This window comes from Guyanagaster necrorhizus (assembly GCF_019112545.1).
Source record: "Guyanagaster necrorhizus MCA 3950 unplaced genomic scaffold BT62scaffold_1, whole genome shotgun sequence".
NCBI classification, from domain to species: domain Eukaryota; kingdom Fungi; phylum Basidiomycota; class Agaricomycetes; order Agaricales; family Physalacriaceae; genus Guyanagaster; species Guyanagaster necrorhizus.
In genome coordinates this window covers 532,368-556,052 of record NW_025064880.1, presented here as the reverse complement: position 1 = coordinate 556,052, position 23,685 = coordinate 532,368, and the positions used below count along the sequence as shown (strand labels likewise).

General features: G+C 47.6%; 9 protein-coding genes across 9 annotated transcripts; 2 read left to right on the top strand and 7 right to left on the bottom strand.

The window, feature by feature from the left end:
• The first annotated feature begins 666 nt into the window (after positions 1–666).
• BT62DRAFT_10058 (HIT-like protein) lies at positions 667–2,197 on the top strand. Its single transcript, XM_043177183.1, has 5 exons — positions 667–764; positions 820–936; positions 993–1,482; positions 1,540–1,693; positions 1,743–2,197. Exons 3-5 carry the CDS (start codon positions 1,139–1,141, stop codon positions 1,995–1,997), a joined length of 753 nt encoding a protein of 250 aa, XP_043046069.1. The 5' UTR covers positions 667–764; positions 820–936; positions 993–1,138; the 3' UTR covers positions 1,998–2,197.
• On the bottom strand, positions 2,046–3,953 carry BT62DRAFT_9507 (uncharacterized protein). The gene is made up of 9 exons (XM_043188153.1): positions 3,734–3,953; positions 3,612–3,679; positions 3,519–3,561; positions 3,094–3,468; positions 2,901–3,044; positions 2,647–2,841; positions 2,485–2,589; positions 2,249–2,427; positions 2,046–2,192 (listed from the first exon to the last, which is right to left on the bottom strand). Exons 1-9 carry the CDS (start codon positions 3,871–3,873, stop codon positions 2,095–2,097), a joined length of 1,347 nt encoding a protein of 448 aa, XP_043046068.1. The 5' UTR covers positions 3,874–3,953; the 3' UTR covers positions 2,046–2,094.
• Positions 3,954–4,058: 105 nt separating this feature from the next.
• Positions 4,059–4,790, bottom strand: BT62DRAFT_998598 (uncharacterized protein; the record flags this gene model as incomplete). The annotated part of the gene is made up of 4 exons (XM_043190739.1): positions 4,059–4,248; positions 4,309–4,478; positions 4,544–4,636; positions 4,698–4,790. 4 exons carry the CDS (start codon positions 4,788–4,790, stop codon positions 4,059–4,061), a joined length of 546 nt encoding a protein of 181 aa, XP_043046067.1.
• Positions 4,791–5,127: 337 nt separating this feature from the next.
• On the bottom strand, positions 5,128–10,851 carry BT62DRAFT_1070318 (uncharacterized protein). The gene is made up of 18 exons (XM_043178640.1): positions 10,564–10,851; positions 10,383–10,514; positions 10,230–10,330; positions 9,740–10,181; positions 9,531–9,685; positions 8,115–9,462; positions 7,521–8,065; positions 7,372–7,462; positions 7,131–7,314; positions 6,764–7,084; positions 6,650–6,711; positions 6,501–6,601; positions 6,358–6,446; positions 6,141–6,304; positions 6,016–6,090; positions 5,831–5,957; positions 5,720–5,780; positions 5,128–5,663 (listed from the first exon to the last, which is right to left on the bottom strand). Exons 1-18 carry the CDS (start codon positions 10,828–10,830, stop codon positions 5,219–5,221), a joined length of 4,710 nt encoding a protein of 1,569 aa, XP_043046066.1. The 5' UTR covers positions 10,831–10,851; the 3' UTR covers positions 5,128–5,218.
• A 105-nt stretch (positions 10,852–10,956) lies between these two features.
• BT62DRAFT_925121 (uncharacterized protein) lies at positions 10,957–12,487 on the top strand. The gene is made up of 6 exons (XM_043184724.1): positions 10,957–11,139; positions 11,195–11,328; positions 11,377–11,668; positions 11,720–11,931; positions 11,984–12,063; positions 12,120–12,487. The coding sequence occupies exons 1-6, from the start codon at positions 10,963–10,965 to the stop codon at positions 12,446–12,448; spliced, it is 1,224 nt and encodes a 407-aa protein (XP_043046065.1). The 5' UTR covers positions 10,957–10,962; the 3' UTR covers positions 12,449–12,487.
• Positions 12,488–12,539: 52 nt separating this feature from the next.
• Positions 12,540–15,616, bottom strand: BT62DRAFT_939553 (Sec34-domain-containing protein). The gene is made up of 10 exons (XM_043187720.1): positions 15,426–15,616; positions 14,994–15,374; positions 14,772–14,942; positions 14,334–14,720; positions 14,197–14,288; positions 13,793–14,148; positions 13,589–13,740; positions 13,319–13,538; positions 13,163–13,269; positions 12,540–13,110 (listed from the first exon to the last, which is right to left on the bottom strand). Exons 1-10 carry the CDS (start codon positions 15,597–15,599, stop codon positions 12,655–12,657), a joined length of 2,496 nt encoding a protein of 831 aa, XP_043046064.1. The 5' UTR covers positions 15,600–15,616; the 3' UTR covers positions 12,540–12,654.
• On the bottom strand, positions 15,613–17,125 carry BT62DRAFT_958484 (uncharacterized protein; the record flags this gene model as incomplete). Its single annotated transcript, XM_043188454.1, has 11 exons — positions 15,613–15,761; positions 15,821–15,911; positions 15,969–16,102; positions 16,152–16,178; positions 16,234–16,394; positions 16,447–16,490; positions 16,541–16,662; positions 16,714–16,757; positions 16,812–16,867; positions 16,918–17,016; positions 17,072–17,125. The coding sequence occupies 11 exons, from the start codon at positions 17,123–17,125 to the stop codon at positions 15,694–15,696; spliced, it is 900 nt and encodes a 299-aa protein (XP_043046063.1). The 3' UTR covers positions 15,613–15,693.
• A 263-nt stretch (positions 17,126–17,388) lies between these two features.
• Positions 17,389–20,017, bottom strand: BT62DRAFT_925117 (MFS general substrate transporter). The gene is made up of 17 exons (XM_043184723.1): positions 19,922–20,017; positions 19,702–19,867; positions 19,630–19,648; positions 19,553–19,575; positions 19,385–19,502; positions 19,289–19,324; positions 19,178–19,237; positions 18,866–19,126; positions 18,484–18,811; positions 18,300–18,436; positions 18,166–18,249; positions 18,039–18,109; positions 17,965–17,990; positions 17,892–17,901; positions 17,696–17,840; positions 17,613–17,642; positions 17,389–17,560 (listed from the first exon to the last, which is right to left on the bottom strand). The coding sequence occupies exons 2-17, from the start codon at positions 19,846–19,848 to the stop codon at positions 17,466–17,468; spliced, it is 1,590 nt and encodes a 529-aa protein (XP_043046062.1). The 5' UTR covers positions 19,849–19,867; positions 19,922–20,017; the 3' UTR covers positions 17,389–17,465.
• Positions 20,018–20,273: 256 nt separating this feature from the next.
• On the bottom strand, positions 20,274–22,922 carry BT62DRAFT_939543 (dicarbixylic amino acid permease). The gene is made up of 14 exons (XM_043187719.1): positions 22,671–22,922; positions 22,580–22,611; positions 22,323–22,530; positions 22,184–22,268; positions 22,121–22,138; positions 21,996–22,064; positions 21,897–21,944; positions 21,670–21,842; positions 21,604–21,618; positions 21,399–21,549; positions 21,317–21,340; positions 21,019–21,267; positions 20,899–20,971; positions 20,274–20,846 (listed from the first exon to the last, which is right to left on the bottom strand). Exons 1-14 carry the CDS (start codon positions 22,821–22,823, stop codon positions 20,480–20,482), a joined length of 1,665 nt encoding a protein of 554 aa, XP_043046061.1. The 5' UTR covers positions 22,824–22,922; the 3' UTR covers positions 20,274–20,479.
• Positions 22,923–23,685: the final 763 nt, after the last annotated feature.

Genomic DNA, 23,685 nt, shown 5'->3' with positions numbered 1-23,685 from the left:
TGGATCAAGGAGTGCTATTCTGCAATGAGCGACAGCTGCATCAAGAAGAAGGATTCCCGGTCTGAAGTTATACCTCAGCTTGCATCGGTACGTCGTGCCGCAAGTCAAGCTTATGATAATGGCAGCAGAGTGTCTAGGAACCCTGGCCAGAGAAGAAGGCCGAAGTTTTAGGGTAGCTAGAAAGTGCATGGGCTGGTATAGCCAGGGTAAGTGAAGTCTGAAAAGTTTCAGCAAATCTGACTGTTTCAAAAGGCTTGGTCGCAAGATGTACGCGGATACAACCACATGCGTCTTCAAGTAACATGGCGGTATTCTAGTATTTCTTACGTTCCAGGCGGACCCAAACCGCTGTCTTGTGTGTGCCTATGGCCAGTCGTATTGCGATCCCATCCCTTGTCGGTGCATGCATACATGGCTATCAATATGCGAAAGCTCGCCAAGTATACCAACGGCCTGTCGAACTCTTTCGCCAGCAGGACAGAAAACGGCGATTTGGACAAAAAAGGTCGGTCGAGACCAAGGACAACGAATTACATCAAGACGAGGACAAAGCCAAGAAATGTGCTGCAACTACTACTCGCGTATATTCTCCCTACCTCGTCCTTCGAGTCTTATTTAAGTTGATCATTATCACTGTGCTTAGAAAGTACACCTTGGTCATTTACATCTCGCTTACAACGCACCCCACCTTTGAATCTACAATCATCTGGCATGGCTGCGTTTACTAGGGTGCCTTATTCAGACCTAGTAACGAAGATGCTTTGGTACTATACCGTGAAGCTATGCTGTACGAGCAACTCGCCAACTTAGATTTATTAGACCGGCCTACTGTGCGCTTTTGTGGTCTCTTCGAGGACTGCGATGGTATGACAAACCTGGTAATGGAAGATGCTGGTGTTGAATGGATAAGTTCGATGACATGAGTCGATGTATGAAGTACGTGATCTTCTCTCTGTTGTGTAGGAAAAAGACTGATCAATTCCAGGATAAAGATTTACGATGCATTTTGTCGTCTTCATGGTGGTTTGATTAGGAGATGGTGTTGGGTATATAAAGTCAAAAACTTGAGACTTTGTTAATGTACAAGTTGTCATATAGCAATGAAGTTCATGACATCTGAGCTTGGCTTTGGACCACGATGGCAAACCTAACCATCCTACGCAGCTACGCAAGCAAACTGCCAAGCAGTCTCCCACCCTCTGTTCTCTTCAGCCACACCGACACAACGCTCACCATCTACGATGCATTTCCAAAATCCATCTTCCACTTTCTCATCCTCCCACGCGTCCAGACCGATTCGCCGCTAGATCTTTCCAGTCTGAAATCACTCCTCAAACGTGATAAGATGCGTGCCAAAGAGGTTGTGGAGAGTCTGAGCGACGCTGCGGCGGCGCTACGAAAAGAAATCGAGGAAGAGATGGTCAGGCGGTACGGCTTCAAGTGGGGGATATGGACCGGGTTTCATGCTGCGCCTTCGATGGAGTGAGTGCTTGAGCCGGGGTTTGCTTTGATTCTTGACGACCTTGGGGGAATGTACAGGCATCTCCATCTCCACGTCCTCTCTGCAGACTTCTGCTCATCGAGGATGAAAAACAAGAAACACTACAACACATTTCATCCTAAACTTGGGTTTTTCTTGGATATCAACGAGGTCCTGTCTTGGTTTGACGCTGACCCGTCTTATTTCTCTTCAGTGCGTGTACTGCTCATCTCAACCGCTTCGATTTACCAAACACATTTAGATGGCCAAACTGGATCCTAAAGAATACGAAGCTCTTTTGAAAGAACCTCTAGAGTGCTGGCGCTGTGGAAATGAGATGAAGAACATGCCCATCCTGAAAGCACATCTCCAAGAAGAATGGGACAAGCAGGCCGCTCAAGAGAAAGCCAAACTAGAGAGGAAACGCAAATTTGAGGCTAGATCACATAAAAACGACGGCGATGAGCATCACGATAAGAAACCGAAACCAGAAAGCGAAAATGTCCACACTCTATGACGAGTCTACTAAAACACAATGTTGTACTTTGAAATGCCTATAAGTTTCTAGCGTCGTACAGAACTTGGTCTATAGGTTACTGTTTTAAGCTTTGTGCTCACTTGGCGGCGGCAGCGCTGGCCTTCAGTTTTTCAGCTCGGGACTTTTCACTGGCACGACGAATAGCCCAGGTCAATTCGTAAGTCCTGACCGCATCTGAAAGACGGAGCATCAGAACGCTCGAGCTCATATGATTGACCGCACACACTGACCATCGTACGAGCTCAATATCTGTGCCGCATCTGGATCTTCTTCGATATCCTCGATGATATCAATCAAGTTGGATACCTCGGAGAAGAAGGGATCGTCATCGGGGAAATTAATGGTTTGTTCGTGATCGTCTCCAGGCCTACGCACACAAAGGACAGGTTGCACATATGGGTTAACAAGCCTAGGTTGAAGAGCACTGTCAGATAGGTGTCCAAGAACGGGGTAGGTATATATTTACTTGAGGGAGTACCCGTCGGCGTACACTTCCAGCTCGCAGCTGTAGTTCGTACCCTGCAACGCTGCGATGTGAGTAAAACTACCAACGGCTCCACTGTCGTACTTCCTATGATACATGTCCATGTGAGCAGCTGTCATGATTTACGTCCTCAAGGAGTCTTACCACGTAGCGGCGGTGACACGAGGGATTCTATTTTCAGGAGCAATCTTACTCTCATCCACTTTTATCGCCGACAGATGTCCTGCATTCTCGTCCCACTCCAACGAGTGAGCAGAAACGGTAGAAATGTCGACTTCGCCTCCAAAGTAACGCGAAAGATCACAGAAATGAGTTCCTTGTTCCACGATTGGTCCTGCGCTAATCAACCCCATAATTTAATGTCAAGGGAAAAATGATATGAGCTTACAGGAACCCACCTCTTGGACTTGTCCCACCAATCTGGCTTAGCAATGGCCTCATATGCGCAGGCGTAGCGAGCGATGGTAGCCATAACTGTCAGATTATTCTCTTCGATGATCTGTTTCATCATCTGTACCGCCTTGAGGTATCGCAACATGTAACTAGTGACCGCATAAGTTTGATTACAAATTTGTGCACAAGAACCCGTACCCAACGGAACAAATGGTTTTGCTGTCACTGATGGTCTTGGCAATGGTAAATGCATCCTGGATCTCCGCCTCAGGGCCTGTCGCGATGGGTTTCTCAATGAACATAGCAACACCAGGGAAATGCTTGAGTATCTGCATCTCGATATCGCGACCAGGTTTTAAGGTCCCACGAAACATGGGGGGACTGCCGACAATAACAGCGCGGGGCCTGTCCTTTGGCGCCATGTTTTTGACGAAGTCCTCGAGAGTCTTGAAGACACGGGTACCTTGGTATGCAGACACGACGAAGGAGTCGCATTTCTTCTGAAGAACGGCAGTCGCACGTTCAATGGCGGGATCGATAAGAGCTACGACCTTGAGGCGAGGACCAAGTTTGCTGTCAAACGGAACGTGTTGATAAGAGCTGCACAGCTGGTCCAGACGTACTGTTCAAAACGGAAGGAGTGGTTCCAGGGTCCCTCATCGGAGCCTACATCGAGATAAGAATCAGATAAAGACGTTTCTGCTCAAGTAACCTACCGAACATGATGTTCCCGGCTCCGATGAAGAGAACATTGAAGTCATCAGACCCTCCGACATGAATCGCCCTTTTTACGTGTATCAGAGAAAACAATGGATGATCCAATGCGAAAAATACGGACTTGTCCATGGGAATGAGCCTCATTGGATCGATAGAGGGGCGGCGAGAGCCAGCAGAGTAGTTGGAGCCTCTGCGCTCCGAGCCGCGTCGCTCCGAGGCTCGACGAGCAGCAGTAGGAGAGTGCAGGGGAGAAGAAGGCATTCTGAAAAAGCGACGATGGTGGTTGAGTAACAAGAGAAATTTAACAGAGGCGAGGCGAGATGAGTACAGAGTCACATGATCAATGACATCATAGCGAGAAATTATGAATTAATTACTGAATATAAGTTGGTATGCGATTTGTGTGAATTTGGGTACAAACAACGAACAAGTAAAAAAGAGTCCTTTTAGGTAGATGACGGCTCAAGAATATGCTGCTGCTTGTTCCTCTTCTGCGCCAGCTGCGCTCGTTTCCTCTCTGCCGCCTCCAGTCGGTCCGTCATCGCCTTCAGTTCTGCCTTGAGCTTCTCGTTCTCCTCCGCCAGCTTCTGCACATTCGACGCTCGCTTCTTCACTTTTTCCTGGTCAACGTCAGGACTGTACACCACCGATCATCAGCATCGGACCCATCGCCACAGCGAACGGAAGGTAACTCACTCGCTGGACCCACTGATGATGCTCGATAGGTCAAAGTCCAGGTTAGGAATTTCAGGAAGGAGTGGGGAGGTAGTGAAGGCTTCAGATTCGGTATCCGTGCCTAAATGAATCGATTCTGTGTCCTTTGCTGGCACGCTAAATGCTGTCTGGTAGGTCGTTGTTGCTGCCGTCTCTCGACTATTGGAGCATAAGATATGTCAGATTGGGCTACATGACGACCGATGAGAGGGGGCACCGACGTGGGCATATCGTCTCGAGAATCAAAACGGGAGCTCATTGCGAGAGGCGGGCAGTCGAGAAAGGTAAGGAGGGTTTGACAGCGCTGCAACTGAGTGTTGGTAGTAAAGGCCAGTTGGAGAGCTTCATTGGTGTCATTGGTAACACGTCACGCGTTCGTCACTGATCACTGATTGTTTGATCGCAAATTGTCGACTGTCTCGTTCATGACATTTCCCATTCGTGATGCTAAATGCGCTGAACATCGGGCACTGGATATTTTTCTCGTCCACAGCCTTCTTTCTTATCGCATCTTATGCTGTCCTCTTCAGCTCATTCCTCCCTTTGACCGGTATTAGTGTAACACATACATAACTATCCAGTCAAGATTAACGACGTCTCTAATCTTTTTTCAGGTAATCGATGCTCTGGCACAAGACACACATTACAAGTATTTTGCTGTCTTCCTAGTGCCGACAAGCGCTTATTTCGTGATTGCCAATTGGGTCGGTTGGCAGTACTATCGAAACACTTAAATCAAGTACGCGCAGTGTACGTGAAAGAATGCTTTACACCTGATCAGAACCTTTTTCATTTGCAGGACAATCCCATACCATATGCGAGAACAAAACATGATGCATGATGCAGGATACATAACGCATACATAGAAATAAATACGTCAAATAAATACCACTCATGGAGATCGCCTTCCAATAGACTGCTGGATAGGAGCCTTGGACTTTCTCTGAACATTTTGAAGCTCAAGCCACAGCCGGCTGGGTCCCTCGCTACCGATACCGCTCGCAGTGGTCGATGGTGCAGGCGGGAAAGCTGGACTACGTCCACGGAAACCACTGATCCCAGATTTAGTTGAACGAGCGGGGCTCGGCTCGCGCGTTCTACTTGATATCCCGGAACGCGCGGGACTCGTTTCTGATCGCGGTTTGGAAGGAACTAGACTGCTTCGTACCCCAAATGGCCTTGGCGGGCTAGGTTCCCGGTCCGTAACAGAATCGACAAGTGGCGTCCGACGCAGGAGCACACTTCGAAATGGTTGTGAAGGCGCCCCTTCCGGACGTGGCACCGTCGGTCGACGTGGGGTGCTGCTGGCCGTTGGCAATCGAAGCTGTCGTGCCCGTCTATACAGATAAATATTAAACCCGAATCTGGAACATACTTGATTTCCGGCACTCACGCAACTGCTTTTCGGGCAAGCTTGGTACGATGCGCCTGAACCCAGTTATCAAGAAATCTTGCTATACAGAGATGAATACACCGTAAATTTGCTGAATAAAAGCACACATACTTAGTGTGTTCTTTTTGTCCACCTCGCGAGCTTTCCTAGCGAGCATTGCGCGAGGCATTTGACTAGTCCAGATTTTCCAATGCTTCGTTTTGATGTGAGTTGCATGGAACCGAATGGCAGGCAATGACTATATTTTTTTTTACATCAAGCCGAAAACTGAGGACAGCAAAATTCCTTTTGCGTACCTTAGTCTTAGTTTTCCATGCATTGAATACCTGACGTAGTGCATTTAGTTGATTCCGAATGAGGAGCTCATATTCCTGGTCATCTAATTAAAAATGAACAGAACTCGTAAGAAAATGACACTCACAATCGGCCGAAGTTGGTCATCTTTGAATTTGTCTCTCCACTTGTCCCATGCCATTTCCATGGTTGCCAGCTGGACTTCATCTTCTCGCCGCTGTAAAAGAAGCCTTCGGTGGCGAGCTGCCCGAGCTGCAGTAAGCCACTGATGGAAAACGCGCCGAATATTATCTGTACCGCTATCAGCGCAAGAACTAACTACAAGTGGATGAAATGAAGCCCACCTTCTCTTTTTACGTCTCGATAGCTTTCCATGAGACTTAGCTCCTCGACGTGACGCATACATATTCGCTTCCACTTATTAAATGCAGCCCTTTCCCCGCCGTCAGTCCGACGTGCTCGCAAGGGGAAAAAAAAAAGTGCTCACTGGAGGATTCCTACTTCATGTCGCTGAGTCACCTCAAGTTCCTGCAGCTTGATGTCGATGACACGGTTGGTCCATTGCGTTAATGCCGATCGAAGGATTCTCTGCAAAAAGTTAAGCCGGTAATAACGTAACTGAAAGTAAAAACGAACGTGTTTGACCCGAATGTCAAAGAGGGTACACTCCTGATGGCGCCTGGCATGCCCAGCCCACACTGAAGAAAAGATATCAGAATCCCCGCAGTTGCTAACATTATACTTTCGCACCCATAAATAACTTCCGGAGTTTCTGGACTTTGAACGTTTGAAACTGGCGTTCTCTTTGCTTGTCGTGGTACTTCGCTTTCATGGTATTCCAAGCACGCCGCATAAGAACGAATTTCTCCATGAGACGCGATTTTTTCATCATCTTGAGCTGCTCGTGCCATCGAATACGCCATATTAATAGCATGCGGTAACGGAGATGAGACGAATGATATTGAACTGCGAACAGATGCGAGTTCTGATGGGTCGATAAAACCTGTCGCCACGTCTGGAAGGTCTTGCGAGCGGTGAGTGTTGACTGCGCATAGAATGAAGATGCGATATCTGGAGGAACATTAGCTCTTGTGGAAAAACAGAACTCTAAACAAACCTTCCCGAGCCCGTTGCTCCCGCAGCTGCTGTTTCCATGCTAACCAAGTACTTTTGACCAGTCGCACCGCCTTCACCCTCTCGAGCAAGCGCCCTCTTTCACGGGCTTTCCACACCCTTGTGACGGCACGACGAAGAACATCATCCTGCCTAGCAAGATGCTTATCCGCACGGCGTTCCATGTGCTATATTGAAATAGTTATAAAATGTTATGAAACGCGCAATAAACATAAAGCACATACATGAATAGATAGCTGTGCGGCTTTCCATCGTCGCATGACGTTTCTTACCACGATTAGATTGCGGTATTCCTCTGCTGAAATTAAGTCATTCCTGACAAAAATAGATGAACAAATTAGACGCGCGCTTAGTGGGTGTGATATATACTCACATCTGTTTCTGCCAAGTTCTCATGACTTGTCTTTTAACCGTTTGCCCGACTCGTCGCACAATTATACTCTCAACAGTGCGCAAGTGTGTCATCTGCCGCCAGTGAGTCCAGCACCTCTCGACAGCATGCTCGGCTCTCGCGCGCTGTACCTCATCGGCAACATCCTCCAGACCGTCAACTGCAGACAGTTTATCTTTCCAACGTTGAATGAAGCGGAGGGACAATCTCTCATTGTAATGCTGATCGGAAAGATGTGACTTGTACGATTGACGCCATTTAGCCCAGGCATCTTTTCTCAACCTCTCTTCCCGCTTAGTACGAACAATCTTCATCTTCGACCGCATCGAATTTCGCCAGTTTTCATGTTGTTTGCCGACAAGACTGCGTCTCCAACGCAAAAAAGCCTGCTTCATCTGGCGATTATTCGCCATCGCGTCGGCATTTTGACATGTCCGCCGGTAAGCAACCAAGCGACTGTTCCAACGTTGAAGAGTAAGACGCATAACAAGATTGTCGCGAGCGTCTTGGATTTGATCATTAGTAGTCTGTACATAGATGAAAAAAGAATGAGATGTGTGACGGTACTAGGCTTACTATAATCCATTGGAAGCCTTGTTTCCAGACATCCCAGCATCGTTCAATCAGCCTAAGCCGACAGAAAGCGTCCGCCTCTTGTTCGTCACGTAACATATCAATCTTCTTCCATGCGTCATCTTCACTGATGGCGCTAGCCTTAACAGGCAGAACTGTTGGCTTGCCATACGGTACCGGCGTAGCGCTTTTGGGTGGGGGCCTGGTTCGAGACAACGGGCTCTGATAATTTTGTCGGTGTATCAGATGATCATTGGCAGCAGCGTTGTATGCAGGGGGTGTAATCATGTTATCGCCGGCCATATCGGACTCTGACGATCCGAAGAGGCTGAGGCGGCGTTGGCGAGACAGTGGCATTAAGTGGGATGGTGGAAGCGGTGAAGAAGATGGCGGTATTCCCCTAAAGTCAAGACCAAGAGAGTTGGTAGTGATATCAGACGGGGGTGGAGACTGTCGTCGTCGAGCACGAGCTCGGATCAGGACCGGATGATGGTAAACAGCATCTATCACGTCTTCTGCTGTTTCATCTTGTTCGGATTCATTTTCGTGAGAATGCAGTGTAAAAGAGTCATCGTCGCGTGGAGGGGGGTTGGAACGGACAACAGCGCGTTCTGGTGGAGGTGCTGCTCGCTGTCGGCTGGTAGGTTGATTACTGCTTGTGCGAACAGCTATCGTGGGCTTGCTTTTCTCAGCATATCCTTGCTGCACCTTGACCATTTCCCACTTGTCAGCCCAGCTTCCGCCCTTTAAGGTACCCAGCTTCAGGAGTTTGCCGTAGTAGACGACCTCATGGGGATCTAGCCCTCGCTCCTGTAAGATATCGCTGTATGCCTTGAATACGGTGAGGAAGGTGGTGGCAGATGCACCTGCACGGTCGATGATGGCGTCCAACAAATTGACATCTTCTTGAGATAGACCAGTGAGCTCAGGTACTGGGGGAGCGGAACGCGACGAGGCGAGAGACTGGGTGATAGACTGGGCAAGTTCAGCAGCCTTGGAAGGAGGAGAGGATCTTGTAGGTCGAAAGGCCGACATGGTGCCCAGGCAAGGACATACGACAGCAGTCGCCTTTGCTGGCACTGACGAAGCGGACAGCAAGTATGTAACAACGGCGTCCCCCGTGAGCCATCCCTTGCTTAGGTCAACGTGACATAAGCATGACCGTAAGCGCACCGTAAGGGCCGCAACTCCACAGCCGCCACATCCAGGCCAGCGCAAATTGTTTAAAATTTTACAAGTCCTATTATAATTTCCGGTCGGTGGTACTATTACAGTGCTGTACACGTGAAAAGAATCAGAAGTATACAGGTAGCGCCGAAGATGCCTGCGACTCTGTTGGACAGTATGGACACTTCACTCGCCTATACGTTTAACAGAAAGCTTGAGAAACGAAGCTGTGGAATGCAAAGACCGACTCACCCTCCGGGTTTGCTCAGTTTCTGTAGGCTGTCTCTTGCTATAACATGGCCACATGTCATCATCATCGGCGGATTTGCTTCAGTGGACTGTTCCTTAGAGACTGGACATGTGAAGATTGAATGGTATCTGTTCTCTGAGGGAACCGGTATTTCAATCTGTTTCACAAGTTAAAGATACGCCAAAATCAAAATCGGCAGGTATATACACACCGGTAACTCGTCAGATTGGCTCCATTCACTCTTTCTCTCCCGCATCACGCGTTTTCCCTTTTCTATCTTGGCCAAGGCACCACCTCCACCGATTTTGGTCACTACTTTAAGCGGTATCTGTTTACTCATCCCTAAACTGGCACAATACTCCCTGGCGAAGAGGGGCTCAAGGTCCCAGTGTAGCGATGGCGATGCCAAATCCGCATAGGGAGAGGTCTTTAAACGGGACAACGGCAGGAATGCGAGGCAGGTCATCAGGCGCTTGAACTCATCTTCGTGATGATCATAAAACGATCGCATTGAAGAGTTCGCATATGCGAGCGCCGGGCGTGGGTCTGGGGGATGTGAAAATAACAGAAGTCGAACATATTGGGAACGATGTAGATAGAACTCTAGGGGAGATGCCCGTGATTTCAGAAAGTCTCGGTTTTCTCGTGCCCATCTTGGATACAATCAGCACATGGATTGATGAGGACGACATGAATCATACTGAAGTGCCGGACCCGTATCCTGATCCTTCAGGGCCTGTAGAATCCTATGAAGATCGATGAATTGCTCCCGCAAAACACTCGGAATATCCGTGTTGGATTCCTATAATTCTGTCTTCAATACAATGCACAAGATAGACGAGTCCCAAGCTTACCTCTAGAAGTGTCTGGGCCGTGTCGAACTGGCCTGTGCGTAGGAAGTGTAACACTACGGTTCGCTCCAACGCAGTAACGGCCTCTTCAGATGTGAACAGATTTGGATAAGAAGGCAGTGTGCTAGTGAATTTCTTTGGCAGACTCAGCATTCTCTCGACGACTGAGACAGACCACGCGTACCTTTTCCAGGGCTTTCCCAAGGCGAGACATTGAGGAATAAATCTCCTTCTGTCGCTCGTCGATGTCCTTTTTCCTTGACTCCGTAGTACGCGATAAATTAATGCAGGAGTCATCAGGTAAGTCACCTTCTATGCAGAGTTGCCTGGCAGTGCGGAGAGAATCGATAAGTGAATCCAGTGAGTCCGAAACGGAAGCAGATTTCGCCTTGGCTGAGGAGTCGCCAGTCAGCCTTTCCAGTTTGGTGAGCTCCTTTAGAGCGGCTTCCATAGTGTTCGTGATGAATAGAATTCAAATGTCGACAGCTAAAGACACGAGGCAGTGACGGTTCATCGGTCCGGGCACGTGACTCTTAGCCAAAAAAAATTTTTTTTTTTTCTCTGCAGGCTTTCTACTTTTAAAATGCCTCGCTTTGTCACTGGTGATTCGCTAGGAAACATAAAGTCATTGACATACCCTGTTTCTGGTAAAAAGACGGAGTTGGCCGTGCTCTCTGAGGGCCCAAAAAACTCTGAAGATTTTCAAAGGCCAATTCCTATCCAAGCTTTGGCCGTAGACTACAAGCCGGAATCAACTGTGGTATATACTCATCTCGAAATTCTGCCAGAATCTTATTTCATCTGCTCAAGAAAAGGTGGCTGCTGCGTATGGAGATGGCTCTGCTTCCACGTACTCCCTAAAGGGTAACACTCTCACCCAACTGCACCACTGGAAGGAGAACCGCGTAAAAGCGAATCAAAAATATGTTGGAATGTCCATAGCATCCCAGTTCGTCCATTTCCCTCGTCTCAGGACCCCGATTTAAGCGCGACACAGAGGAATATTTACCTGCACGTCAAATGGAGCCTTGAGAATGACCCCGCCATCTGGCACAGCTGCTCAGGCTCAAGCCGAACTGCGAACTGCACTTCTCCCCACCCGACTCTATTCATGGAAATTAGCAGCGGATCAAGAAACTTTTGCTTATGGCGGTGACGAGGTTGATCTATCCTTATGGAATACCGAACAGGCGTTCCAGCAACCTGCAATGCCTCCCACAGCAGCTGTCACTAAAAAGAGGAAACGCAATACTGATCTCCTTCCAGGCGAGATATGGCGAGCCAAAAATGTGAGTTGCTTTGATGCTCCCATACTGTTTCATTCATCCTTTCTCGTCTAGGTCTCCAACGATTCGCTTAGTCTGCGCCAGCCCATACGAGTCACCTCCCTGGCATATTTATCTACAGAATCCCCACATCATTTCCTTGTCGGAACTCAGCTTGGGCATTTGAGACGATACGACACACGAGCGGCCCGTCGGCCTGTAGCTGATTGGATAGGCATCGTCAAAGCCGGAAGTGTCCGAGCAGTGGAGAAAGGGTTTTCGGAACAGTTCGTACTAGAATTACTTCTTCCTTGCAACACTCTCACTTCTCATTACCAGTGAGGCATTTGTTAGTGATAACAGTAACAGCATGTTTTCGGTGGATCTTCGCACAGGCCGCGCGCTTTACGGTTATAAGGGTTAGTGTCGCAGTTTAGCCAAGACCAGATAACAATATTTATCATCTTCAACACAGGAATATCAGGTGCAGTTTCGTCAATAGCGCCTTCGCCTACTATACTCGCATCGGCATCCCTGGATCGATATTTTCGATTGCACAGCACAGTCCCGCCGCCTTCTGAAATTGGTCAAAACTCTGAGGACAAAGGACAGATTTTGGACAAGGTTTATTCGAAAAGTATACCCACTGTCATCGTTTGGGATGGAGATATAGCCGCTGCGTCAAGTGCTGACGCATCTGCCGGTAATGAGGACGATGCTGTTTGGGATGCCATGGAAAATGTTGGTGAAGATAACGATGACAGTGACAGTGAACTAAACGATAAAAAGTGGCGAAAAGTTTGACAGATGTGAAATGCTTACCACTAAGTGTAGATATACGGCAATATATCATCGATTTATTTGAGTACATCATTTAGCTTATTAACATTCGGCTGGGGGCCAAGCTTTAAGCTTTAAGGGTTGTGTTGCCATTTTTTCGTTGAATAAAAAAGAAAGGATTTGCGACAGACTCGTAAATAAATTAGCTGGGAAGGTCAGAGACGCAACGATTATGGATTAGTCGAAGGCCCGTCCCTTTCTCCACCACAAATACTCTCCAGCATCTCCCGTAAATCCGCCGACGACAGCAGGTTCTGCCTCAATGCGCTGGTATACATATTCCACGCGAGATCCCTAAAGGAATCATACTCCTCCAGGACCTGGTCCTGCACGAGTCGAATCAAAACGTTGACCGTTCTGTCATCTTCCAGATAGAGCTTCAAACGGACAATGTTGGCATTCAAGTCTCGCTCGCACACAGCTCGAAAATTGTCGTTTAGTTCTTCCGCAGCAGTTTGTGTCGCCCATTCTTGTGTAATCAAAGGGGCGTTAGCAGCATCCTTTGTCCGCCAAGCGGTGTTGAACTCATCGACGCGGTCTACCCACGCATGGAGTGGCGCGCATAATGAATCGACACACTCCGATATGGCCTCTCTGCATGCTCGTCGTAGTTCGTGATCGATCCCCTGCAAATTCTGTCAGATACAGGCGAGGAAGCAAAAGTGACATAGATGCTACATGTTTTGCACCTCTAATACTGCCATCACCCCGCGGCATGCCCAAAGTCGAGAATAAGGCATCTGGGAGAAAAGCAGTGGTTTTATTCAGCAAAGACGACAACGTGTCTGTAGCAAATAGCAGGACTTGGTGTAGCAACAGTTCGATGAAACTTACCGGTAACACCAGCAAAGTTGATGCTGGGATCATAATCTCTCTGTACGAGATCCAGATTATTTGTAATTTCCTTCATAATGAGAAGATGACGGATAAGAAAAAGCTGTCCATCAAGACGGCTGGTAGGAGGGTTCTGGAGTTTCAGCGCCTCAGAAGCTGTAACGAGGGACTGTCGACACAGACTGAGAGCTTCTTGTGCGATATCTTCGAAGATGGCCGGCTGCGTTGAGCCGTTAATTGGATGTGAAGTAAAGCGTGAGGTGCTTGTACCTTTACAAAGTCATGAAGTTGCGACAGGACCCAGACGGTCTTCTGCAGTGTAGGAAACCAGGTGTCCTGTTTATCCAGCGATGGTGTCTTAAATATTTGGCTGATACTTTCCTTTTCTTTTATATCTGATACCGAGGCTGGCTTTCTTGCATCTGAGCACATTACAATCAAATCGTTTTTCAACTACCACTGAGAATAGCGTACCTAAAAGCTTATCAGGATAAGCCAGGTCCTCTGGTTTCAGCACGTAGTATCGGATATCTGACTGAATCACAGATTGTGCTTTGAAGAATAGTCGAGTCTGAGCATCCTGAAGGACCATCTGCAGAAGCTGGCTGACATGCAGCCGGCTGAGACCATGTTTCTTCCTCGGCCTCCCAAGGTCCAAATTGAGTTCGTCATCCTCATCGCCCTCATCCTCCGACAGATCAGGAATGTCAAGCACCATGAGTGCCTGTAAGACTGTGCATACTTCACATAAAGCCGTGAGTCTGGGCTCATGCAAAATTCGAGGCCGAAGGTCATCATAAAGGTAGTCGCAAAGGTTTTCTAGATACTGGCTAATATCTGGTTAAGAAGAGTAAACAAAGAATAGTATGCATACTCACTATAGCTGGTTTTCTCCCGAGTTGAAGAACTCCCTGAACAGATTGAATTCATCCATACATAGCTGTTTTAGATAACTGCATCCCGATCGAGTCTGAAAAGGGAATAAGCACGGGGGTTCACAAGATATATGAGCGACACTACGCGCCAATTCTACTAGCTCCGTACGGGTGGGGTCTAGTCCTTTGATCTCTTCTATTAGACGAGCCACCAAGAGTGCTTTGCGCGCACTGAAGTATGCGCTGTGACATTCTGATAGCAAGGATGAAAGTTCGTCCTTGTGGGCATATGCGCGACGTTCCAACTCTCCAAGGAGAGGAGCTAACTGGGGCGAAATACTTCGGAAACGCGTGTAAAGCAGATGCATCTGAGCCGTCGATGAAACGTCCTTCTCTGACAACCGCTTCGAAATGTCTGCTGATAATGCGCGCAAAGATCCTACGAAATACATCTTGATGAGCGTCATGGCGCGTGTCATACATTGTTGAAAGCGAAGTAGATAGACCTCGGCTTCCCGGAAATGACGCTACACAGGAGCGTAAGAAAGATATATGTGCAAGGGCAACCAGAGACATACATGGGCCTTGAGATAGTCAATACAGACGTCGACCCGTTCTACCATATACAAGAAGTCTGCCTGAAGTACAAGTGACTCCCCGGGATGATTGAGCATTTTTGTGGCATGCTCAAGCTCCTGGAAATATTCGAGACGCGCGCCAATGTCATCCGTTAACGTTAGAAGTCGATCCTGAGCATACTGATCAGCAATCGCGAGCCAGGCTTGGCTTGTGCCGCTCACTCGTTCTTCTAGTAGCCGTTCACAAGCATCTTTCAGACTCCTGCCGCCTTCCTCGACACCACGCCAGCCCTGCTGCATTCCATCCACTTCTTTGTCGATTTCATCAACGTGGCTAATTAGTTTGTCGCATGTATTCAGGTGCTCCGAGACGCTGGCGACGTGTGCCCGAAAATGGGCCTCCTGGCTATGGGCAACGGAACGGTCAATAAGGGTAAACCAGTCGTAGAACTGTTGTGGTGTCTGTATGGGCTGTTTGGGGTGTAATGCATGGGTCGACAAGGCAAGTCGTGACGAATTGGGTGTACTTGGTCGGGAACTTGGAAGGAATAATTTGTTCTTGGGCGTCGACGGCCGCGAAGGAAACTTCTCATCGGCACAAAACTGAAAGCAAATGAGAATCCAAGGCTTCAAAATATCTGTCCTGTGACGCACCTTGTGAGGTAGAGGCGGTCTCTCACTGGCAGCCTTTATGATGCCAACACTTCTGATCTCGACTTCGCTCAAGGGTGCTCTTGCTTCCCATTCCTCGACATTTATCGTTGGTCGCACCGGCGAAGGTGTATTCAATGGTACAGGGCCTCGGCGTGTTACCTTTCTGTTGGCCATGACATCGTCCAATGAAGGTGAAAGGTGGCTGTGCCAAGCTCAAATTATTTCCACTACTTTCAGTGTCTGCAACTACATAACGGTACTATACGTATCAAGCTCCCTGACCTATAGCACTACGCCAAGTGTGCGCTTTTTCGAACCCGTTCCTTCCGGTTTGATCTGCACCGACAAAATAAGCGTATTGAAATGAAGAATCGATTATTTAATGCGCTGCTTACAGTCAATAAGCGTCTTCTGTATCTCTTCACGGGTAGTCATTACAAATGGCCCATACTGGTAAACAGGTTGATCCAATGGTTCCCCTGCAACCTGTTTGCCGGCGCTGGTGAGATGACAGACGCATTTGAATCTAGAAGAAATACCAACCAGTATGAATTCGGTATTATTGTCTCCAGCTTTCACTGAAACCCCCGTCGACTCAGGCTCGCTCGACAGAGTAATCGTGTGGAATGCATTAGTAGCAATAGTGTCGTTTCCAATGATAACAGATCCTTTCCAGACTACAAAGTCATGTCAGAACAGGATCCATATGTGCACTTCTTCACCCACTGTAGATAAAAGCAGTCCAACCAGAAGCTGAGAGATTCGGCGTGAGTACAAGCAACTGGAACAATGCACCATAGACACCTACGGATATCTTGGAAGACGGTCGTATCCTTCTTGTCAAAAATGACATGGAAGTACCAGCAGCCTCCAAGGGGTCTCACTGGTGATTCGACTCCGTGACTCTTGCCACTGATTATCTTGATTCTGACACTGCCATCAACACCGTCTGGATATGCAGTAGGAATTCTGTTGACGCATATCTATAACGCAGTCACGAGTGTTAAAGATATAGACGTACTGCTCAGGTCCCAACTCCTGGTACGATGGTTCCACCATTTTATGCTGGAAAAGAAGATAATTAGGCTTTGCCAGAGACTCGTTATCATATCCACCTCTTTCGGAAGATCTATCCATAATTGTAGGCCTCGAGGGTCAGGCGCACCGTGGGCATGAACGGGCATCTCAGCGTGTATAATACCCTTTCCGGCGCACATCCATTGAACCCCGCCTTGTTCTAGCAGAAGATATCAGCTTAAGTGACTAGTCTAGCAATGATGTGGCTTGCCAATGGTACCCTTGTGGCCCGCTGAGTCCTCGTGCCGACTTGTCCTGTGCAGCTTAAGATGAAACCTCAAATCGAAAGAGAAAGTATTTAGCACTTACCCCTCTAACATATACGTGACTGTGGCCTGCCCACGGTGGGGATGATCAGGGAAGCCCTGGTACGGGCCCTTAAATAAAGAGATACTTGAAATCATATCAGACTCACTGCTCCTTGCGATACATGAAAATGGTCGAGCATAAGGAAGGGCGTTAGATTCCTGAGAGTCATGGAACCGATGCTTCGCCTAACCAGAGCTCCAGCGCCCTGAAACACAAGTAACGGATAAGCACTTGGATATGCAGGTAAAACCCCAGCACACTTCTGGCGTTTCCACAGCCAAAACTTTCTTTGCAACAGTTCGAGATAAAGCCATTGTGTCGGACGTACTGAAGCTGTGTGGAGAAAATAGAAAGGATAGAAGAGTGATGGCCGTCACAGAAAGAGCCGGAATTTTATACATGCAGCTATATAGCTAGACTCAAATACACTTATTAAATAAGAAAAGCATTGATCAGCAACGTCAGGGCACGAGAAAAATATTCCTGGTAAGGCTCGATGACGATCACATTACACGAATCTGCTGACACCAAGACTTCCCATTATTCAGCTGCAACACGCAGCCTTGAAAGTTTTGTACTCCCCACTATTCTACACAACTTGGTCATTACATCACTCATACATTTATATGCAACGCAACGTGAATCCTTCAGTGATTACTTGCGTGAGTTCTGCTTTGCTTCTCTAATATCCTGGGCTAGTAATGCATCGGGATCCCGACCACGTACTTCAGGGAGCAGAAGAGAAAAGACTAAAAATTACTTAGATGGCGGCCACCATGAAGGATCTTATGATCTACATACCGGCACCGACAATACAGCATCCGAAGAAGACTGAGAACCGCCATTAGTGACAAATTATAGTAAAACGCATGGACTAGACTTACTCCAGAGAACAGCAGGGGTCCCAATGTCTTTGCTTAGGGTATTGAATGCAAGGGCAGAGATAATAGCACCGGCCTTGCCGCAAGCAGCACTGATGCCATGAGCAAAGGCACGGAAGCGCGTCGGGAAAACCTCAGCTGGATAACACTGATGGCAGGATCAACATGGCACATGTGAGTAACAGTTTTCAAGACTTACGTATGTCGTTCTATAGATAAAATTTGACGTTCAGTTCAAGTGACCCAGACTGTCAGAGTATTTAACAACGCACGTGTTTGCCCCAAAGTTAAAGAAGAACTGGGCGAAGAATCAGAAAGGCAGAGCAGTCAGGAGCACAAAGCGCACCTGCAAAAATGCAAAGCAAACGATGAAGCCAGCACTGCTTAGCGAACTGAACTTTCCAGCCAGAATGCCCACTTATAGAGTAAGGTTAAATCAAGCAAAGGTAATGTACAGACGGATAATTGCTCACAAAACAAGGCAGCCATCAAGAAACCCTGGATCTGGATCCATTTCCGCCCAAGCTTTTCAATGGTAAGGACCGATACATAGTAGCCTGAACAGTATTTCAATGAAGAATCTCAAGATGAGATATTATCTACTGACCGGGAACGAAACCGAGAGCGGTAATGATGATACCGCCAGTAGAAATTTTAAAGAGCTTTTCCCAAGGTGTCCCGCTGCTGCCATCAAATCCAATCTGCTGAAGGACAACATTTTGGTTCAGGTTTATGCCGTAAAATCTACAAAAGCATCAGGCTAAAATATTTCGAGTCAAGATGACGCGTACGCTATATCAAGCAAGAACCAGCAAACACATGTTCCAACAAGCAGTTTGGCACGTCGCCATTCCGAGAAATAGTGAAGGAACTCTTTGAGATGAGCCTTCTTAGTCGCGATGATGTCAGGGTCTTCCATGGAGCTTTCTTGTGGGCTGTCCTTCTCCTTAGTATCACCAGCCGCTTCTGATCCCTCTTGAGCCTTCTTGATCTGCTCGATATCATCCGATTCAGGCTTCTTCTGAGACTCGATGAACCGTGTGGATTCAGCAAGTGTCAGACGCTGGTAGAGGGTTCCAAAGGCAGGAATAAGTGAAACACCAATAATAATGCGCCATACTACAAAGAGAATGAGATGCTAGCGTGCCCGTTGGATGACTGAAAGGAACATACCTCCATCTACTTTACTGGTTTCTCCCTTTGTATCCATGACGTGCTTGTATGCAGCGAGGACAATCATAGTTACCAAGCTGCCTGCGAGAGAGCCCCACCCCTGGTTTGCGAAAATATATGCCAGAAGTGTACCTCTCTTGCGAATGTTAGCACGATCAGAGGCGACCGACGCGGACATGGGATAATCCCCTCCAATGCCGACGCCCAGCAAGATACGAAATACGCCTAGATAAACGAGACAACTGTCCGGAGATAGCGATCCTGAATAATGTAAGGTTCCGGTGATATTATTGATGTATTAAAAACGCGTACCAGTGGGCGTGGTCAAGCATAGTATAGTGGCCAGGATGATGAGCATGAGCTCCTTGCCATCTGTGCCTAGTCAGCCCCAGGTGCTCCATATTCAGCGACACATGTACGTACAGACTGTTTTTCTCCCGAAAGCGTCCGCAAGATACCCTTTTCGCCAAGAATTGTATGAACAGTTTGTAGCCTGATAGTGGGACAGAATATCCTCACCAAATGCAAATTGTCCGATGACACTTCCGATATTTGCACCTGCTTTCATGAAACCTTCTAGGTTGGCTGGGAGCGAATGTCCGCCGTAAAGGCGGTATTGCAGCATGGTAGCGACAGGCTAGAGGTATGATGAGCATAGCAGCATCACGGTATAGATAGGATACTTACATTGATGATGAAAAGATCATAAGCTAGAAGGCGGACATGTCAACCAGTATATATGCGTGCAGGACAATCATGCGCACCGTCTAGGAAGAATCCAACCTGATATAAATGTCGTCAATCACACTGCAGGCTCCAGGATTCTGACGACTCACTCCAGCAATGCCTAGTAGCTTCATCTCAGTAAACGTAAGGACAAACGGTGGCTTTCCATCTTGTTCGTACTCCTCCAAGGCGGACCTGTTTGGAACATGAGCGGGCTGCGTGTCAGTCGTACGAGCGTCAGTAGAAGCGCCAGACATGATAGTCAACTATGAGGATCTGTGTCGAGCGGTAACAACGTCAGGATATTTATTTATCGCGTCGATGACGCACATTCTCCAAGTTGATATCCCACCGGTGATGCTGGGTGGAGCGAGACTGTTCTCGTATAAATTGGTCGTGTGCCGGTAAAAGTACATTTTGATAAAAAGACGCCCTCGGCAGGATCGGCTGTCGATGCGATCGGAATCAGAAAGTTGTGCCGCAGCTGGCTGGCCATGCGGTTCCACTGCACATGGGCCTTCGTTGGCTCTATCCGCAAACAGTACCCGAACGGCCATACAGTTCGACCCTTCTCTTCCTTCCGCACATTCCAGTCGCGTTTCACATTAGTCATGTTAAGTATAGACACATCAGGAAAAAGCCTTTGCTACGTAGCACTACGCAAACTACATAACCCAGATACCTTGCTGCCAGGACTACGTAGCATCGGATACTGTCCTATAGCTCTGTGTCTATAATATGTATAAGCGCATAGCGTCTCGGCAGCTCACTCCAGTACCAGGTCTCAGAAAGGCTCCACATAGTAAGAAAATTCACCAAGTTATACATTTGTCACATAAGAGTACGAAATCAATAAGTCAGAGGTACAGACTCAACACATGCGATAACCTAAAGTGAATCCCAAATTCTCTGCAGCCGAGTCCGAGGTCCTAGTGCTGCTTGTGCAGCCACAAACTGTTCCTCCTCTTCGTTTATGGACTCCAGTCCTGTTACCAAATCTACGTGTTCAGGCGGAATCTGTTTAGTCTTATAGTAGAGCTTATACCCCACGTAGAAGACGATAAACACCGGTATGCCGATATAGGACGTGATGAAGGTGTCGGTCGTAAAAGGTATGAATGTATCATAGCCCTTGAAGAGGGTGATGATGCATGTTGCGACGAGCGCGAACCAGCTCCCATAGGGCTGAAAGGGCGCTTTGTACGGCAATCTGTCTCGAGACATGCCTTGAGCTTTGAGAGCTTTCATGAATGCCCTGAGAAACTCGTCAGCCCGCCACAAATGAGAATAAGTCGTGTCAGTCTTACAGATGAGCGATACAAATGCATATCCATGTTATTGCGCCGAATGTAGAAACAAGGTTGACGAACCAGGTGAAAACTAGAGAATAATAAGCACTTAAACAGGCTTTCGCAACCTTGCCTCACCTTTGGCGCTGGATGAACTAATATTGAGATACACCAGACCACAAAACAGGGTGCAAAACGCTGATGCAACATATGGAACACCCAGGCGATTCACGCGAGTGAAAATTTTTGGGGCCTTCCCCTCAGCAGCAAGAGCATAAAGAGTACGCGAACCGATATACAGATCGGAATTAGCCGCGCTCATGACAAAGATTAGGATAGCAGCATTGATGACATGGTTTAGAACTCGAATGCCAACCAAAGTAGTCGCTGCGCCAAAGATGAATGTCTTTCCAAACTGCTACAAAAATAGACTCACCAACTACAAACGGTGAAGCAGCAGCTAGTAGAGGAGATCACCTGTGAGGCTCTGGAAATATACAAAGAAATGAAATACAGACCTCCCGTTTTGGCGCTGGTAGCGACGAACAAATCGTTTGCCGTACTGGGAACGATGAGACCAATAACGAAGACCCCTCCTACATAGAATACGAGAATACGCCAGAATGTGCGTCTGATAGCGATGGGGATATTGCGACGAGGGTTCTCGGCCTGCACACATCTCTCTCAGTATAACACGTAAAACGGTCAAAGTTTAGCACAGACCTCTCCGACTGTAACCTAAAACGCTACTGTCAGTATGATACAGGATCAAGGAGATGAAAGGTGTACACCAATAAGTTCTGTGCCGATGAAGGCGAAGAGGGCATTGGTCAGAGTAGCCCAAAATCCCAGGAAAATAGACAAGTGCTCGTTGTGAACTTGGGACAAAAGGTAGTGTCCCATAGGTCCATCTGGATGCTGCCAATAACGGAAACCAATACGGTCATGGTGAGGATTTCCACCTAAACTCAGGTATAGTAAGCCTCATGCAGGAAAGATAGAAGTCCGGAACATACCCAAATCAATGATGATGCCCATTAGCAACAGCCCAATTAAAGATATAACTTGAAGCCAGTGTCAAACTAGAGAATGGATGATGCTGGGGAGACTTTCACCTTTGATACTGGAGAGCCAAAATTCGAGCTCTCCAAATACACGAACTCCAAGCATATTCACAACAAAAACTAGATGAGAAGTTTAATTCTGTTGTTCCTGCCATCTGAAGTGGAACTTTGCTCACTGAAGATAATAAAAATACCTGCTCCAGTCAGCAAAGTTTAATCTTCAATTCGGCTAGACTTACTCATCCATATGGCAGTGTGAACTGCCCTAGTCCAATACTGTACAACCACTCCCGCGGCGTTGATATTGTTCGGTGTTACTATAAGCTAAAGACACACTGAGTCCGGGAGGATAGGCTGAAAAATGGCCGTGGTACCCACATATTTCATGAGATAATTATAACCCAATGCAAACCCCAGCGCGGGATCAACAAATCGAGTTGCATAACCGGAAAAGCCTTTTTTATGCGGTAGATACGCTGCCATCTCTCCAAGAGCGATCATGACCATATAACATACAATTCCGACGAACGAATACCCCAGAAGAAGACCAAGAGGCCCTCCCCTTCGGAGCGCCGTACCCGACCCACTGCAGAAAGATGAGTTCAACTGGCTGGAAAGTAGAAAAAGACGCCAACATGATCAGTCCTGTACCAACGGCGCCACCGAGCTAGGAAACGGACTTAGTTACACCAAGTCCGAATAGGTGTTGCAAGAATGTCAGCATACAGCAATCATGGATATCTGCCGGGCCTTGAGACCACGGTGAAGAGTGCTCTCTGAAGGCGGCTCGTGGAGATCCTCCTCATAGTAACCGTTGACATTGATAGAGCTCAAAGAAGTGTCACGGACGTCCTTCTGAACTTTTTCGAGGTCGACCATGGGTGGAGAGCAAAAGAGGATCGGAGCAAGAAAAGCAGCGCAGGCGGAGCTTTATGTAAGGAATGAGAAGCGCCTCATCAGAAGGACTCCAACTTGTCGTGCCAGGAGGCGATCGATCACAAGATCACCCTAACTTGAATGCGTGGATTTCACCGCCAAGCTACTGTTGCACAGGCGATCCATATGGATACAGATTACAACTAGTACCAATAAGTCAATGACGAGGAACAGCAACTATAAGCAACTTTCAACTGAGTATCTACTCCAAGCGTTCATGAATAATATCATCACCGCGTCTGAAACACCGATTTATACCCTTCAAATTGCGCAATCTACGTCTGATCTCACGCTTGACAATCTGTCCAAACCGTTCTGCCGGTATCCCGCTTGTAAATCTTTCGTATTGCGCTGTAAGGGAAGCGATAAGCACGGAGTCCTCGACTTGGTAACAGTCCAGGCGTCAGCCATAGAACATACTCCGGTCAGCGAAGGTAACGCTGGCACCTCCCTCTGCAACAATGCCTATGCACATCATCAGTGCAAACATGTACATTCGTTAGAACGACGTCTTAAGGCGCATAAGAGTAGAACGTCACGGTAATATTTTACCCATCATCGGGCCATTCAAAGCAGCAATCACGATCTTGGAATGAGAATACAACTGTCAAGACATTCAGAAGAAATTCATCAGCATTCTCGCATTAGAACTCACGGCCTGTCCACAGTTAGTTGCAGTGTGTGCCACACATGCCAGACGTCACTAAGCACAGGCACGCCGCCTACCTTCCATTGTAATGGCATTGAGGCTTTTAGAACGATTCAGTTTCACTGTGGCTGTCCCGAGAGATTTCAACGATAACTT

Excerpts from the sequence above, each read along its gene's own strand:
- BT62DRAFT_10058 (XM_043177183.1), top strand. The coding sequence starts at position 1,139 with ATGGCAAACCTAACCATCCTACGCAGCTACGCAAGCAAACTGCCAAGC. Across the intron at positions 1,483-1,539 it reads CATGCTGCGCCTTCGATGGA|GCATCTCCATCTCCACGTCC; the intron begins GTGAGTGCTTGA and ends GGGAATGTACAG. Across the intron at positions 1,694-1,742 it reads ACCCGTCTTATTTCTCTTCA|ATGGCCAAACTGGATCCTAA; the intron begins GTGCGTGTACTG and ends AAACACATTTAG.
- BT62DRAFT_9507 (XM_043188153.1), bottom strand. The coding sequence starts at position 3,873 with ATGCCTTCTTCTCCCCTGCACTCTCCTACTGCTGCTCGTCGAGCCTCG. Across the intron at positions 3,469-3,518 it reads CACTCCTTCCGTTTTGAACA|CAAACTTGGTCCTCGCCTCA; the intron begins GTACGTCTGGAC and ends TCCGTTTGACAG. Across the intron at positions 3,045-3,093 it reads AAAACCATTTGTTCCGTTGG|TTACATGTTGCGATACCTCA; the intron begins GTACGGGTTCTT and ends TGCGGTCACTAG.
- BT62DRAFT_1070318 (XM_043178640.1), bottom strand. The coding sequence starts at position 10,830 with ATGGAAGCCGCTCTAAAGGAGCTCACCAAACTGGAAAGGCTGACTGGC. Across the intron at positions 10,182-10,229 it reads GATACGGGTCCGGCACTTCA|ATGGGCACGAGAAAACCGAG; the intron begins GTATGATTCATG and ends ATTGTATCCAAG. Across the intron at positions 5,958-6,015 it reads CATGGAAAACTAAGACTAAG|TCATTGCCTGCCATTCGGTT; the intron begins GTACGCAAAAGG and ends AAAAAAATATAG.
- BT62DRAFT_925121 (XM_043184724.1), top strand. The coding sequence starts at position 10,963 with ATGCCTCGCTTTGTCACTGGTGATTCGCTAGGAAACATAAAGTCATTG. Across the intron at positions 11,669-11,719 it reads AGATATGGCGAGCCAAAAAT|GTCTCCAACGATTCGCTTAG; the intron begins GTGAGTTGCTTT and ends TTTCTCGTCTAG. Across the intron at positions 12,064-12,119 it reads CGCGCTTTACGGTTATAAGG|GAATATCAGGTGCAGTTTCG; the intron begins GTTAGTGTCGCA and ends TCTTCAACACAG.
- BT62DRAFT_939553 (XM_043187720.1), bottom strand. The coding sequence starts at position 15,599 with ATGGCCAACAGAAAGGTAACACGCCGAGGCCCTGTACCATTGAATACA. Across the intron at positions 14,943-14,993 it reads AACGGCTACTAGAAGAACGA|GATCGACTTCTAACGTTAAC; the intron begins GTGAGCGGCACA and ends CAGTATGCTCAG. Across the intron at positions 13,741-13,792 it reads TTATCCTGATAAGCTTTTAG|ATGCAAGAAAGCCAGCCTCG; the intron begins GTACGCTATTCT and ends TAATGTGCTCAG.
- BT62DRAFT_925117 (XM_043184723.1), bottom strand. The coding sequence starts at position 19,848 with ATGTCTGGCGCTTCTACTGACGCTCGTACGACTGACACGCAGCCCGCT. Across the intron at positions 18,110-18,165 it reads CTTGATGGCTGCCTTGTTTT|TGGGCATTCTGGCTGGAAAG; the intron begins GTGAGCAATTAT and ends TTACTCTATAAG. Across the intron at positions 17,643-17,695 it reads GACCCCTGCTGTTCTCTGGA|TCTTCTTCGGATGCTGTATT; the intron begins GTAAGTCTAGTC and ends GGCGGTTCTCAG.
- BT62DRAFT_939543 (XM_043187719.1), bottom strand. The coding sequence starts at position 22,823 with ATGGTCGACCTCGAAAAAGTTCAGAAGGACGTCCGTGACACTTCTTTG. Across the intron at positions 22,531-22,579 it reads GTTGGTACAGGACTGATCAT|TGGGTCGGGTACGGCGCTCC; the intron begins GTTGGCGTCTTT and ends ATCTTTCTGCAG. Across the intron at positions 20,847-20,898 it reads TGCATTTGTATCGCTCATCT|GGCATTCATGAAAGCTCTCA; the intron begins GTAAGACTGACA and ends CGAGTTTCTCAG.